The sequence below is a fragment of the Helianthus annuus genome, chromosome 16, assembly GCF_002127325.2.
Source record: "Helianthus annuus cultivar XRQ/B chromosome 16, HanXRQr2.0-SUNRISE, whole genome shotgun sequence".
NCBI classification, from domain to species: domain Eukaryota; kingdom Viridiplantae; phylum Streptophyta; class Magnoliopsida; order Asterales; family Asteraceae; genus Helianthus; species Helianthus annuus.
The window spans coordinates 198,646,070-198,662,356 of NC_035448.2; the positions used below are offsets into that span (position 1 = coordinate 198,646,070).

Genomic DNA, 16,287 nt, shown 5'->3' on the forward strand with positions numbered 1-16,287 from the left:
GAAAAATGAAAATATGGAAGAACAGCCTAACCTTTTCTTCAATCCACATTAATGAACTTAGTTGATTGTTAAGGATCCGGACAACAACATCCATTGGAGTCATACCATCAGTTGCTTCAAGTTCTCCAACCTAAATGAGACACAAATCAAATACGTATCAACATCAACCCATATGAACATCAAACAAACTTTAGTAACATTTTGTATTAAGAGGGGCAGAACAATCTAAATTTAAACCCAAAATAAATGATCACCTGATTGGCATTGAGAGTCTGAATAACCGATTTTATTTATTCCGTCATATGTTCCATTTCTCTTTCGATAAATTCAGCCTGCTTATACCTGGAATTTATAGCGGGCAGATGTTAAAAATTATATTTAAACAAATTCCAATATGGTATAAAATAAAAAGCAGTTTGATATAAACATGAGACATCAACAAAGAAAAAGACTATCAGTTGTCTTTAATTTGAAACAAACCTATGTCTCTTTGGTTCATAGGAGGTCAAATGACTGGTCAAAAAGTTTATATAAACGTACTTCTTAATACTCAAAGTGGATATGAGTATTATGACTCACCTCAACTTTAAGAAGAACATCTCGGTTCTGCAAGATTCTCCTGTCCCACTCAGCTATTGCATTAGCTTGCTTCCTGAACTTGCTAGTTCTTTCCTGGAGCTCCACATTCCATTCCTTGATGATCTTAACAGAAAAATAACCGAAAAAATGAGAAATTAAGTAATAACATAAGTGCATAACCAATTAATAACAGAAAATGTTACAATATTTTTAGAACAAAGCAGCAAAACGATACATCCCTTCAGAAGAGAATTCGGCAGTTAGCTAGTGCCACTGCTAATACAAAATCTCATCAGGCACCATTTAGAAATATGCTCTTTTATGGCCCCCCAGGAACAGAGAAAACTATGGCAGCCCGAGAATTAGCAAAAAAATCGGTATCACTTTTTACTGGTTATTATTATTATGTCTATGGGACTTGACTCACCTGTGTGTTCATTCTTCATTATCTCTCTGGGACTCGATTATGCATTAATGACTGGATAGAGAAAGTGTTGTCGCAGAAGTGGTGGCACTGCTAGTGGTGGGTAAAAAACTTCGTTGATGGTGAGGGAGGTTAAGTCGTGATTGCTTTCTATACCGTTTTCGTGCTCTTAAATAGGAACAATTAAGCTTGAAAATCAAAACAACCATCTGTCTCAATTAAAGTATAAGTTACTATAAAGCCTAGAAACAAACTAATTATATCTAGACAAATAAACAACTTTCGTGCTATTAAAAGGTGCTTGAAAAAATGATCATATAAAGTTCAAAATAAATGAAATTTATCTCAGACATTTCATCAAACAGTTGCAGTGCATCTAACACCTTTCCATCTTAAAGTACACACAATTCACATTACAAATCAATACCATTAAGATAAGAACAATTAAGGTTGAAAATCAAACATTTTACAACCATGAGAAACATTTTATATATCTTTCCACTACATTCTTAATTTTCCATACCTGAAAAAAACATGGTCTCCAAAACACCCTTATTTAAGGCTTCAATATGCGTTTCCGGTCAATCAATTTCATACACTCAAACCTCCATTTAGATTTGCCACACTAAATAAACAAATCACATTGTTGCAAAATAATCAGCAAGTTTGTGAAAAAAATCAATAACCATACAAAAGCATAAACCTCAATTACGTGATTTGGCAAAATAATCAGCAACTTTCCTTTAAACCAGAGATAAATAATGCATGTCGAATGGATTGGCACTTTGGCAGAAACCTACGATAACTATCTACATGGAAACAACACTCATTTAACACAATTACGCCTAAAACAAAAAAAAAACTTACAGAGATAAGCAACCCTAGGGTTGCTAGGCTTAACTTCATTAGCCACACGCAGAATTGGATCAATCTCCACCAACGACGACGACACCACCTCACTATCAAATATCGACTCTCTGAGACTCCCTGTTGTCTGCATCCGCATGATCCGCCGCTGCGGTGTCGGCGTCGGTTGATCCGACGGTCCACCAGCAACTGTACTACACTGACAAACTTCAAAGCTACTTCAAAATCAACAAAAAATCAGCCGATTAGGGTTGCTCAGTAGAGGAATCGCCGATTAGGGGGAATCGCCGATTAGGGTTTCGGAGCAATCGTTTGATAGATTTTGAGAGAATGAGAGAGAGTAGAGATGAGTATTGTGTATTCAAGAATGATTGTACCTCTTCCCAAAAGATCGATTGAAACGGTGAGGAAAGGAATCGCCGATTAGGGTTTGGAGGATATCTCTCGAGATGTTTTGTGAGAATGGAGAGAGAGATGAGACAACGTATGATTGAAGCCAATTCAATCCCAATCTGAGAGCAATGCCACTTGTCCAATTATTTGAGATATGCCACATCATTGCCTATGTGGCTGCTTAGTTGATTTCAACCATTGGGTGACATGTGTCCCCCAATCAATGTTGTAGAAGGCGCTAGGCGCTAGTCGGGCGGTGAGGTACCGCCTAGAGATTAATCGGGATTAATCGGATTGGACTTTTTAAGTATAATTTTACAAATATATACATATATATATATATATATAACTTTATACTTTTTGTTAATAAATTTACAAGTTTAGGAGATAACTTTATACTTTTTATTAATAAATTTAAAAGTTTAGGAACCATATGTAAACTAGTGAAAGATAGAGGGGGTCAAATGTTAAAATACCTAAACTTAAATGTTAAAATAGGTTTATAACAAAAATTTGGGCTTTAAACCATGGGCCAGGTTTCAAAAATTGGGGTTTTGGGGTCAAAAAAACATGGGCCCGATTAGTCCGATTTTGACCGATTTTGTCCGACTTTTACCGACTTTGACCGATTTTGACCATAACCGATTTTTTTGACCGACTAGCTTAAATTTAGGCAGTAACCCACCGACTAGCGCCTAGGTGCCGATTAATCGGCCGCCTAGGCCGTTTTCTGCAACATTGCCCCCAATGGTTTGCTTTATTAGAGATATAGATAAGACATTACACGAGAAGCAATTTAATAAGGATTTGCTAGATTTGGTATGTTTGCCAAAATTTTGAAATTACTATTGAGTGAAGTAAATTCAAATTAATGTCATAACTAAAAACATAAATTATGCTAATCAATGATTTACGTGTTATTACTATATATTACTAAATGAATTGAAATGAATAGTGATTTTAATATTATAATAATATATAGTTTTTTAATACTTTTATTATTTTAATTAAGAGTTATTTTTTTTTTGCTTTTTAACTTTAATACTTTTTAATATCAGAGGTTGGGATAAGCTTGGTGTCAACCGGCATCGAACAGAGTCTGGTATCCAACTTTTATTATTTTAATTAATAGTTATTTTTTTTTTTGCTTTTTAACTTTAATATTTTTTAATATCAGGGGTTGGGATAAGCTTGGTGTCAACCAATATCGAACAGTACTGGTATCGAAAATACCGGTACGGTTCTGTTTGGTATCAGTATATATGAAGGTAAAAACCGGCACTAATAGAGAAAACGCCAAAAGTTGGTGCCGATTTGATATTGGATATCTTTTGGTTCGGGATATTCAGTTCTGCTACCCGGTACCATTTGCTCATCCCGGATCACGGTTACCGTAAGAACAACGGTATCGTACAACTTTTTTGTTGATTTTCTTCAACTTTTAATTTTTTCTTTTTTTAGTTTCAGGGGTAGGGATGAGCTCGGTGCCAATCGATACAGAATTGGTACTGATACCGAGAATACCGTTTACGGTACCGTTATATGAAGGTAAAAAACAGTAGTGAACTGGTACCAGAAACGCCAAAAATCGGTACTGAATTTGTACTTAAGATCGTTCCATTCGGCAAATTTGGTACCGGTACCCAGAACAATTTGCTCATCTCTGACCACGGGTTTCATACGAACAACATCGTTACCATACAACTCTTTTGGTTGATTTTCTTTCGGTTATCTTTTAGTGTTTTTTTTCTTCATTTTCTTTTTATTCTTATCAGCGGTTCCGTTCGCAACACGCTCGAAGTGATTTCAAAACACATGTAAACACAGACTAAATGAAAAAAGAAATTCGCCGCAACGCCGCGAGCTTCTTTAAACCTAGTTATCTATAAAAAGAAGTCTAGAAGTTGACCAAAGTAGAGGGAAATCTTGATTGATGAAATCAGGGCCTTTAACCAAGGAATTCGAGTCCGACAGCTTGGTTAAATGTAGGGGTGTTAAAATAGCTCGCAGCTCGAGACTCGCTCGAAGCTAGCTTGGGAAAAGCTCGAAAAAAAAGCTCGTTTGTAAATGAAGTGATGCGAGTGTGGTATAAATTTTTAGTATATTTTTAGCACTTTTTACTCATTTCAAGCTTTAAATTTATAGAACACGATACAATATAATCACTCTCTACAACACGTTAGGGCAAGCGCACCCATCGTTGGCGTAGTATAGTGATGGTAAGATACCGAGGTCGTCCAAGGACACAAGAGTGTTTAATACCAGAATATCGTCGACGTCTAATCTAACCAAAAATTGAAGAAAAGATGTGAGTAAGTTTAAAAAGATAAAAGAAAGAAAAAGAAATATAAAATGTTAGTAAAAACAATAAACAATAAAAAAGAAAGAATCACTTAGGTTCCAACTCCTCCTTTATATATCCTTTAATAATTTCCGCACTTTGGGTTTTTTAAGAGATTATCTTAGTTACTATGGCATGTTCCTATTTTGAAAGCAACACTACCCTCAGCCATATTGGTCTGAGTCAGCAGGGATACAGTCCCGCAAGGCCGGATTATTGAAAGATAATTAACTAAGTTATTATTGCAAAATTTGGCATGTCCCTCTTTTAGATGCAATGCTACCCTCGGCCATATTGGTATGAGTCAGCAGGGATACGGTCCCGCAAGGTCGGGTTAAAGTTTTAATAGTAGTTTATTTATAAGGGATTCAAACTGTTCTTACTTTCCCCAATTTGATGCTATCTGACTCAAGAGAAGTCCTAATAAGCTTGAATCAAGTCCTTGCAAGATCTATACACTGAACGAGACAAGAACTTTACCCAAACCACCCATCTAACCCCCATCCAGGCAGTTAACGTGCTTTATATAGACCGTAAAGACACGAATGAGTGAATCAACAAAACATGAAGAAATGATAGAGTAAAATTCACTTTCAATATAAAAAACTAGTTATTAAAGTCATTAATACAAATCCAAATAAAAAGTAGCCAAAGCTTGGAAATCAAAAGTAATACATAAAAGATTTGTCTTCACCAAATAATGTAAGAGATTAGCCAAGCATGGCCTTTGATTGACAAGAACTCTTATGATCAATCTTGGATCCTGAGACTACTACACACACTCTAAAGGTGGATAATGGAGGAATGTGGTGGATGATGGTGTTGGAGTGGTGGTGAAATGGTGGCAAGTGGGAGAGAAGTGGTTTGCCAAGGGATGAGTTGGAAGTGAACCAAGCCCCTCTATTTATAGCTGAAATCAGTCTCTTCACACGGCCCCGTGTCCATGGGGCACAGCCCCATGTCCCTTCTATTTCTTTCTTCATTTAATGCCCAATGTCAGATCGTACACACACACGACCCCATGTGACAGTAGGCACGGCCCCATGGTCAACTTTGTGGGGTCCATTGGGAGATTTTACATATCTAAGAGTTGACTACGGTCCGTGTCCTAGAGACACGGCCTTGTGTCTCTGGTCTTCTTTGTTTTGTCTTGATCTGCACGGACTTTGATCTCATTCAGTGGTGGGTCACGCCCCCTGTCTAGATGGCGCGGGCCCGTGCTTGTCTTCTGGATTGTTGTTTTGGTCTTGGGATGTAGCTTGGGGGTAGGCATGGTGTGTCAACTCCTCTTTCTTGTATTTGTGTTGGTTTTTGCCGTTAATTTGTTACTTTTGTACGTTTAAGCTCATTTAGTCCTGAAAATCCGAAGTATACAAAGAAACACATTTTTTCCAACATTAGTACATAAAAAGGGTTGATTTTATGCCTTGTTTGATATAATTTATATATTGCATTTTGCTCATATCAGTAAACTAGCCAACTCGGCTTGATATGTTAATGAGCCGAGACCGAGCTCGCGAGCCGACTCGAATTATATTATTTTACATAGTTTTATTCATAAATAAAAAGATTAGTTCATCAGTAACATATAAAAATATGGGAAAATTAATAAAAAGATTATACATATGATACGTTTAGTATGTTGATGTGCTTCGATAGTAACAAATAAATTAAGATAAACACATACGAGTTTAAGGTAAAAACCAGATAACTACTAACTACACACGTAACAGACAAGCGTACATATAAGGATATAGTATATTTCAAGTAACTTACCGAGTATCAACCCTAGGACACAAAATTTATTAACTTTAACTATGAATAATATCTAACAAATGTGACTTGTAATAATGAATGGTATCAGAGCCACTCCTATGTCGTTCTGGTTCAGGATGGTGGAGCAAACCTCGTAGAGGATGATGAGTCCCTAAGGGGGGGGGGGTGATTGTAACGATATCGACTATCGAGAAGATTAGCATGGACATTTGTAATACCTTAGGAAAATCCCACATCGGTCGTGGCCAGGAGAGATTCTTAGTTCATAAGACATACCCCCACTTTTTAAATCACTAACATGTTTTACGCTTAGTTGGTTGTGGGGCACATGAAAACTCTACAGTTAACTGTGCCTAGATGAGAGTAATACTAGGATGGGTGACCTCCTAGGAAGTCTCATCTTAGGCAACTAAAAATAAATCCGTGAGTTCCTGGATGGGCAACCCATCAGGGGCACGAGAGAACTAAAAACAAATCCATAAGTTCCTGAATTGGCAACCCATAAAAAAACGGACGACATTGATGGTACGAGAAAAAGAATGTTATAATTTGAGTCCAAATTTCTAACACTGTTAGAATTTTTTTGATATCTTTAAATTAGTTATGGTAAATTACTTTTTGAATCCTGTGTTTTAGAGGTTTTAATCACTTGAGTTCAAAAGAAAAAAGTTTAACGACCTGAGTCCTTATAAGAATTTTCTTTAACCATTTGAGTCCAAATTTCTAACACTATTAGAATTTTTTGGTTAACTATTGTTAAATGACCAAAATACCCTTATAATTAAAAAAAAAAATATTTCTGCGATCACTCCCACTATCTCTTTCATCTTCTTTAAATACCTCTTTTAACTCCGATTCAATTACCCAACTTGAAACTCTTTCTCTCTTCAATTTCTACTCTATTTACCACCGACTAATTTTAACTTCTGATTTCTAATACTGATATGATATTCAAGCGTAGGTGACGACGTTGCCTTTGATCTCAGAAGAATTTCAGATGGCAAAGGTAATGGCGCCAACGGTGGATAAACCCAGATCTGCTACACTTGCTTCTACTCTTGTTAAAACCGTGACCTTTTAGGGTTCCCATGACTTCGATAACCGACGGCGAAGTTGGCGATTGTGGGAGATCTTCATCTATTTGGACATCTGAATCTTTGAGATTCTAGGTTAGCAAATTCGAAAATCCTAAAAACACCCTCCTCACGCGTTAGCATTAGGAATCAAGTGTATTATTACGAAAAAAAAAAGCAAAAGGAAAACCATGTGGATGGCAGAAACGTAAAACAGAGCATCACTCACTTTAGAATTTAGAGAGAGAGAAATAGAGAGTGTGCTGGAGGTTTGTGGTTGAGGTGGTGGTTGGAGACGTAGGTGGTTGTGGCTGTGGTGGTGACGGTGGTGGCGTTGATGGTGGTCTAGAGAGAGAAAGATAAGAGAGAGAGATGAAGGTGAGAATTTAGAGAGAGAAAGAGATAAAGGGGATATAAGAGAGACATAGAGTTTTTTTTTTTAATTTTTTAATTATAAGGGTATTTTGGTCATTTAACAATACTTAATCAAAAGAATTTTAACAGTGTTAGAAATTTGGACTCAAATGGTTAAAGAAAATTCTTATAAGGACTCAGGTCGTTAAACTTTTTTCTTTTGAACTCAAGTGATTAAAACGTGTAAAACACAGGATTCAAAAAGTAATTTACCATAACTAATTTAAAGATATTCATACCAAAAAAGAATGAAGGTTAATTAATAAACAAATCTAAATATTAAATTTTAGAATTACTCAAAAATATCATTCATTAAATAGAAGAATACAGACTCCAATGCAAGAAAAGACCAAAGAGACAAGGACACCATTGTCCTTTCCTTCTTTTCTCTTCTTCTCTCACATTTATCACCCAAAAAGCCTCTTTCTTCTCTGCTTCATTTGGATTTACAAAATCTAACCAAAACCCAAGATTCAGATCAGATCACCCATCAAAATGAAATGGGCATTTGGAGTTGGAAATTGGGAATTAATTTGCACAATAGTGTTTCTTGGATTCTTATTCTACAAGTATTTCATGGTCAGAAGATATGGTTTGAATAATAAACCAGCGGAGAGCGGCCTGCAACCGCCGAGAGGCACCGCAGGGTGGCCGTTGATCGGAGAAACAATAGAGTTCATTGCCTCTGGTTACACTTCTCGTCCGGTCAGTTTCATGGAGAAAAGAAAGTCTCTGTAAGTCAATATTACTAATCTTTCTCCAACTCTGTTTTTTTTTAATTAATTTTTTTTGTTTAAGTTTATTGATGCTAGATTGCTAGTCCTATGTTTTGCATGTACACTTGTACTTTGTTACTTCGTGTGATTAATGTTATTATTGTTATTGTTGTTTGGATGTTAACCAACTACTTTCTACACCCTCCCTATTTACTTTTTTCACCCCCCTCCTCTCACATGTTACTTTTTACTGAATGTACCCTTACTCTTTATCCATATGTTAACCATTAAACGAAGTACTCCGGGAGTAACCCGAGTGGTTCACTACCAATTTCGGGGAAAACCCGGTAACCCACCCGCCCGTAGTCACGACGATAAATTACCAGTAAAACTCGTTTGGCTCAAGGATCGAACCCAGGCTTTCTTGGGTCTCCTATCTATCACTGCTCATCGGTGCCTCACTCCTTTTTTGCACCAAATGAGAATTGAACTTAAGTCTTCAAAGAAGAACAAAAAATCATCCTACCACTTGAGCTAGAGGTCATTCGTCGTACTGTTGGTGTTATCACACTCTATACGCTAGTCAGGGCTGGTTTTGGGGCTAGGCTGGGCGGGTTGGGTGACCGTCGAAGGCCCAAATATTTGGTGGGCCCGCAATTTAAAAAAAAGGATCTTTTATCTATATTTTTTTATTTTTATTATATACTTAAGCTTTTATATATATATGTATTTTAAAAATATATATATTTTAGGGCCCTGTTTAAAACAATGACTTTTATATATATATTTCAAGTTTTTTTTTATATTTTAAGTTTTTTATATATTATATCTATCTCTCTATATATATATTTAGGCTCAATTTTCACTACTCGTCGATGGCCTAAAAATTTTTTAGGATATATTTTATATATTTGTTTAAAAATATATATACCCTGACGCTAGTATATATCAAATTTACGTTTAGATGCATTATTATTGTTTTAATTAGTTGTCAATATTAAAGTGGTCAAATCACAAATGGAATATAAAGCAAGTTTAGACTACATGGTATGGTGATGGACCATCCTTGGAGGATGGTCCGCCACGTAGGCGACACGTCACAATCCTCACTAAGATGCTCCATCCTCCAAAACTACAAGGCATGGTAGGATGATCCTAGTCATAGTCCTCACCATATTTTTTTTAATTTTTTTATTATTTTATTTTTTTTAACATTTGACAAATATACTAATAAAATATTTTCATTAATATTAAACCCACATTACATAAATATTAAAAAAAAACATAAAGTTAAATAATTTGATGCTTTTTCATGATGTCGTCTTGGTTTTGGGAGATTTGAGTGAATTGGTTGGGCGATTGTTGGAATGACGCAAAAGCGTTCGATGAAAATTGGGAGAATTGGTTCGGTTCTAGCGTTGGATAATACCCCGGAACCGAAAAAACATTTGGTTGGGTCGGATTAGTGGGAGTATTCGGGTTGTTCGAAGGCGTGTTGGGAGTATCGGGGTTGTTGAACGGATCCATGAAAATTATGTGGAAGAAGGTTGAGAGTGTAGTGGAAGAGAGTGTAAAAATTATAGGAGAAAATGGTGAATTGTGGAAGTTAATTTGGTGTTTGATAGTGAAAATGGGGGTTTAATTTATATATTTTAAAAAAGTAGCCGTTTGGCTTTATTCAAAAAATGGAAATTTAATTTTTTTTTTTTTTATTAACGGTCATATTTAAATTTGGGGGGCCCACTTTTTGCTTCGTCGAGAACGGCGGAAAAGAGACGTTGGGGACGGGACGGGATGGGGGCGGCACGGTGTTTGGACCGTCGCCGACCCGCGACGGCCCGGGGCCGACCCCCATACCGTATAGCCTTAGGATTGATCTATTTTACTAAAAAGTGAAAAGAATCTGAAATAAAATAAGCATGGGAAATTGTACATCATTTTATGAATTATTAAGACATAAAAGAGTTATAGTAATGGGTAAAGGTGTATTTGATCATCCCAACATCATCATAGTTACGATGATGTTATCACATTACTATGATCACTTTTGTTTATATAAATACATGAATCTTAGACTTTTCTCTGTACTATAAAATCTACACCTTATAAAGTTCCACACAAAATTAAGTGAGAATGTGAGATAACTGAGCTCAGAAATATGTAAAAAGCTCTAGGGGTATTCACGATTCGATTTAGTAATAGGGTGACCGAGTTGGGCTTCTAGGATTTAAACTTGAGGCCTCTCTTAAAAATATCATGAGTGTTAATGGTATTATGATACTTGATATAATCTTAAGTCCCTCAACTATGGGCTCACACCTTTTTCACTCCACATCACTGCGACGTCATAAGGTACATGCCACCTCACTGATACATCACCTACCCACTTTCCTTCACTAACACCTACTATGGTTTCATGCTCCTTTCATTGCACATCAGCCCACCCCAATCATTTTTTATTTACTACTTGATTTGATTCATTAAAATAGTTATTGTCGTCATAATCAGGTATTTAATATAAAACTAACTTTTAGGCCGAAAATCACAAGAATCGTATAAGTACTTATATGTAGTGCCCAACAGAAAGGAGGCGAATGTGGTCGACGTTGTTGCTAGTATTAAATCTTTGGCTTTTTTTGTGGCTTAGGTCTCGCTCCAGATTTAAGAATATTGTCTGGAAATATTGGGCTTTAAATCCGTTGTATATGTTGTAGTTGGTTTGCGGTGATCCTTGCTTTGAGTACCACTTGCGTTTTTAATGAAGTTCAATTTTCAAAAAAAAAAAAAAAGCAGATATGGTAGAAGCAAGATATATAATATATATATATATATAAAGAGAGAGAATATGTATCACAATTAAAACAATATCTAAAATGTAATTGTGATCTACTAAGCCTTGAAGTTTTTATTTTAAAGAGTTTTTTAGATCATGTGTAATGGTTAAGAAAAATAATGCCTCCACCATGGGGCATTATTCGACACATGTCATCTCAGTCAGCATGGGGCATTATGGCAAAAGTGGTGTAGTGGGGCATTATTCCAATAACGCCCATGCAATCAATTAATAATTATTATTTTTTATAGAAAAAAGGATTAAAAAAAAAAGAAACTAAACTATGTCAGAGTATGTTATGTTAGTCAAACTTACTTGGACCACTCCCATTGGTGTCCCATTGGTCACATGCAAACCACTTCAGCGTTTTCTTAAAAACGCCAGCATGCATTTTTTTTCAAATATAACGCCGGATAACGCCGGCTGTAATGAGGGTGGGGGCGTTTTGGGGCCTTTTTTTTCAACCTTTTTTAAGAATACCGCCCCACTACGGGTGGTCTTAAAGCCCCTCTTCCTATATGTGTATATACATGTGTATCTATATATGGTACACATATGATACTAATGATTGAGTTTGTGATTGTCATTGGGACCCTTTGTGCAACTTCTTATCACTTTGGAGTTTAGCCCGTTGCATTATTGGAAATTTTTAGATTGCCCCTTAAACTAACTAGGTTGGTTAAAGTTCCCCCTCTAGAACACATACTTTGTTTATTTTGCCCCTTTGTGAAATTAGATTACCAAACACTTGTTTTTATATTTTCATAAACCCCCTCTTACTACTAAAACAAGTCATTTATCATTCTATATTTACATAAATTCAAACATCTAAGTCCTAAAACACACTTGTGTTTCAATTTCCATAGTTATGGGAAGGTGTTCAAGACACACATTTTGGGTCGACCGATCATCGTATCGACTGACCCAGATGTGAACAAAGTTGTCTTACAGAACCAAGGCAATGTTTTCATACCGAGTTATCCCAAATCGGTCATTGAGTTACTTGGTGAATCTTCAATATTGCAAATGAATGGAGGTTTACAAAAAAGACTGCATGCCATTGTTGGTGGTTTCTTGAGGTCTCCTCAATTCAAAGCGCGAATAACCAAAGATATTCAGAACTCAGTCAAACTCACATTGTCCTCTTGGATGGACCGCGAAAATCCACAACAACCTCTTTACCTTCAAGATGAAACCAAGAAGGTAAAAACTTTGACTTTTATGGTCAAACATAACATTTTTTGGACTTTACATTGATTTATTCGGTTACATATGAGAATTTTGTAAAATTTTAGACAAATGTTAGTTGTTATAGAGTTTGTGTGGGTTATATTCAGTCAGGTTTGTTCAAGTATAATAAGTTTCATTCGATAAAATATAAAACCTTTGACTTTTTGGTCAAACATGCCATTTTTCTGAAATAATATCAACTTAGAACTTCATCAAGATCACTTAAGAATGTTAACATTTTTTTTTATAAAATTTGATGTGGGTAAGGATTAATTTTTCTTACCCGCGTATCTATCCATCTCAAATTTCATCTTTTTTTTTTTTTTTTTTTTTTTTTTTTTTTTTTTTTATGAAACAGATTACTTATGAAATTCTTGTGAGGTTGTTGATGAGTGTGGAGCCTGGTGAAGATATGGAGTTCCTCAAGAGAGAATTCATGGAAGTCATCAAAGGCTTGATTTGTTTACCCGTCAAACTCCCCGGTTTCAGAATGTATAAATCTCTCCAGGTAATTTAATTCACAACAAATGTGAATAAGACAGTACTGAATCTCAGTGGATCGTGACAGTAGTCAGTAAGTCTAACTTGTTTGCAGGCTAAAGAGAGAATGATAAAGATGGTGAGAAAGATAGTAGATGATAGGAAAACCGCAATGGAGAAGAGCGACGCAAAAGGTTCGGGTTTGCCAAATGATGTGATTGATGTGTTGCTAAGGGATACGGGTGAGTCGGATGGGACCCAACAACGGCTACCGTTGGATTTCATCAGTGGGAACATCATAGAGATGATGATCCCGGGGGAGGACTCAGTGCCCATGATCATGACCCTTGCTATCAAATACCTAAGTGACAATCCTACGGCTCTCGCTTGTCTTGTGGTAAGTACTCGCCTGTGTTTTATCTCAAACGGGTCAACTGGTCAACTGAGTGAAAATAAACAAAATAAGTTTATATTGAACGAGTTTTATATAATGACAGGATGAAAACGACAAATTAAAGAAACGAAAGGATGAATCGTGTGAAGAGTATGCTTGGACGGATTATGTGTCTTTGGAGTTTACTCAAGGCGTAAGTTTCGTGTCAATGAATATAGCTTTGAAAGTTTTAAGGTTATAGCGGGATCTTTAAAGAAACATATTCAAATTTTTAGGTGATAAGTGAAACTCTTCGAATGGCGAATATCATCAATGCGATATGGAGAAAAGCTCTTGAAGATGTAGAAATTAATGGCTATTTGATCCCGAAAGGATGGTGTGTTTTGGCATCGTTGACTTCTGTTCATATGGATGAAGAGAACTATGAAAATCCTGATGACTTTGATCCATGGAGATGGGAGGTAAATAATCATGGTTTCTGTTTTTTTGTTACATCTATATTTTGGTTAAGAGTTGGTTTTTTTCTCGCATAAAAACATGTCCGAGTTATCCAACAGCAACAACAACCATACCCAGTGAATCCCACAAACAGCAGAGCTTTCTGTCTGTAGGGTCTGGGAAGGATCAGATGTAAGCAAACCTTACCTCTATCCCTAGGGAAAGAGAGGTTGCTTCCAAAAAAGAAATATGTCAAATGGGTTATACGTATCTATGTAAATTTTAGAGAAATTTAACTAGGCAATTTTGTTTGTTTTTTCTATACTTGTCGTTTTGATTCTAACCCAACTTGCTCTACCCCTCACAATATGTAGAAAAATGGAGTGAGTGTTAAAAGCAACAAGTTTACACCATTCGGCGGTGGACAACGGTTGTGTCCGGGTTTGGAATTCTCGAGGCTCGAAATCAGTATTTTTCTTCATCATCTTGTAACGACGTACACTTGGGTTGCCGAAGAAGACCAAATCGTGTATTTTCCTACAGTTAAGACGAGACGGAAGCTACCAATCATCGTGACACCGAGATGAAGAAATCATTGAGGGAACTGTTGAAATTATTATATATTTGACAAATAGTCCAAGTCATTTGTTTGGACATATAATGTGTACACATGTTTTTTGAGTTTTTGGTTCTCATCAATTTCCACATATCTAGTTTGAAACCAAGGAAAATTAATCAAAATAATCTTGAATGAGTATTGTAAATCTTGCAAGGAAAAGCACACGTCTTTTAAAAATATCGTCCTTATAACCTTTTTGGTTTTATTATTGATAGCCGATTTGTTGTTATAATTTCATTTTAGTAGTTCGTATAAGTTGCTGGAATAGCTCAGTTGGTTAGAGCGTGTGGCTGTTAACCACAAGGTCGGAGGTTCAAGCCCTCCTTCTAGCGGTTCTTTTTCTTTTTCTTATTTTATTTGAATAACAGGTTCCCTTTTGTTTTTTTGTATAACACCAACATATTATCTACATCTTGTCCACTATTAATAAATTACATAAAGAAAAAAACAATAAAGATGGTTGAGAGATAATTTATATATACGATCTTGGCAATATCCCTCATTAATCACTTGTTAGCATTAACACTAATCCTTTGTTAGCATTACAAAAGTCCATGTACTCTTGAAAAGAAATGTACCCATCTTCATTTGTATCTATTTTAGCCATAATACGTTGGACTTCTTCAGGTGACACAGATCCAAGCGTCTTCAAAGCTTCTCCAAGCTCTGTTAACGAGATCTTCCCGTCTTCATTTGTATCAAACCGTTTGAAGATTCTCTCAAAGTGGGCCTCTTCTTCATCTGCCATTTCACTTTCACAATCGACCTTTTGTTTTTGTGATTTGTGTGTGTAGGTTTGGTTTTCGGTTAGAAAGAGGCAAGGATGATATTGGCTTTTAAAAATTGTGGTTGACCTTAGAATTTGGAGTGTAATAAAGAATGCCACACTAGATTGACCGAATAGAAAGGGTTAAAGATGGTCCTCACACTTTTAAAGCATCATATTGATTGTTACAATGGTTGTAAAAATCCAGACTAGGATCGCCGATTAATCATAATTAATCCTGATTAATTGCTAGTCCCCACCACATCGACTGAGTTGCGATTTCTACAACCATTATTACTATTTATGATTTGTTTGTTTATTTTTTACTTAACAAAATTTATTTTGGATTGTTGTAAAATAACATGGTCCTTTAGAAAAAAAAGTTTTCTTCATCATGTATTCGTCTTATTTATCATGCATTCATTGTTTAGGATCCATTGCTCTTATATGACAGCAAAGGCATTTGCTTCCATATGATGTGTTTTGTGTTCCGTATCTAGCATGGAGAGATTTCTAGAAAGTACGAGAAACAGTTTCTAGCATGGAGAGAATATGGATTTATAAGTAACTAGTATTTTCACCTAACGCGCGTTGCGGCAGCGTTGAAACTTGAAGTAACTCGAATTTTTACTGTCAAATATCTGACCCGACTCATTTTCGAACAAAACTTACTTCAAAACGTAGATCAACCGAAACATACATAAAATAAACATGAAAACGTATTATATTTGACATGACTCATTACCGACAAAATTTACATCAAAACGTAAACTAACTAGAATTTATACCATAACGTACTTAAATGAAGTACGCAAGAAAATATTTATTTTAAATTAAAGAATGGTACCACGCGTTGCAGCGGTGTTGAAACGTAAAGTAACTCGAACTTATATACCGTCTAGTGAAAACATGTATTATATATGACAAAACGTAGACTAACTGAA

At 35.8% G+C, this 16,287-nt stretch overlaps 1 protein-coding gene and 1 non-coding gene across 2 annotated transcripts; both read left to right on the forward strand.

The window, feature by feature from the left end:
- Positions 1-8,300: 8,300 nt before the first annotated feature.
- Positions 8,301-14,715, forward strand: LOC110915370 (3-epi-6-deoxocathasterone 23-monooxygenase CYP90C1). Its single transcript, XM_022160051.2, has 7 exons — positions 8,301-8,601; positions 12,283-12,619; positions 13,005-13,154; positions 13,242-13,523; positions 13,624-13,713; positions 13,796-13,981; positions 14,333-14,715. Exons 1-7 carry the CDS (start codon positions 8,363-8,365, stop codon positions 14,543-14,545), a joined length of 1,497 nt encoding a protein of 498 aa, XP_022015743.1. The 5' UTR covers positions 8,301-8,362; the 3' UTR covers positions 14,546-14,715.
- A 120-nt stretch (positions 14,716-14,835) lies between these two features.
- Positions 14,836-14,909, forward strand: TRNAN-GUU. The gene has a single exon. It is a non-coding gene; the product is annotated as a tRNA-Asn (tRNA).
- Positions 14,910-16,287: the final 1,378 nt, after the last annotated feature.

Bases quoted from the DNA above. Each gene is read 5' to 3' on its own strand.
- LOC110915370 (XM_022160051.2), top strand. From the start codon at position 8,363: ATGAAATGGGCATTTGGAGTTGGAAATTGGGAATTAATTTGCACAATA. The intron at 13,714-13,795 runs GTAAGTTTCGTG...TCAAATTTTTAG, and splicing joins CTTTGGAGTTTACTCAAGGC to GTGATAAGTGAAACTCTTCG. The intron at 13,982-14,332 runs GTAAATAATCAT...CACAATATGTAG, and splicing joins TTGATCCATGGAGATGGGAG to AAAAATGGAGTGAGTGTTAA.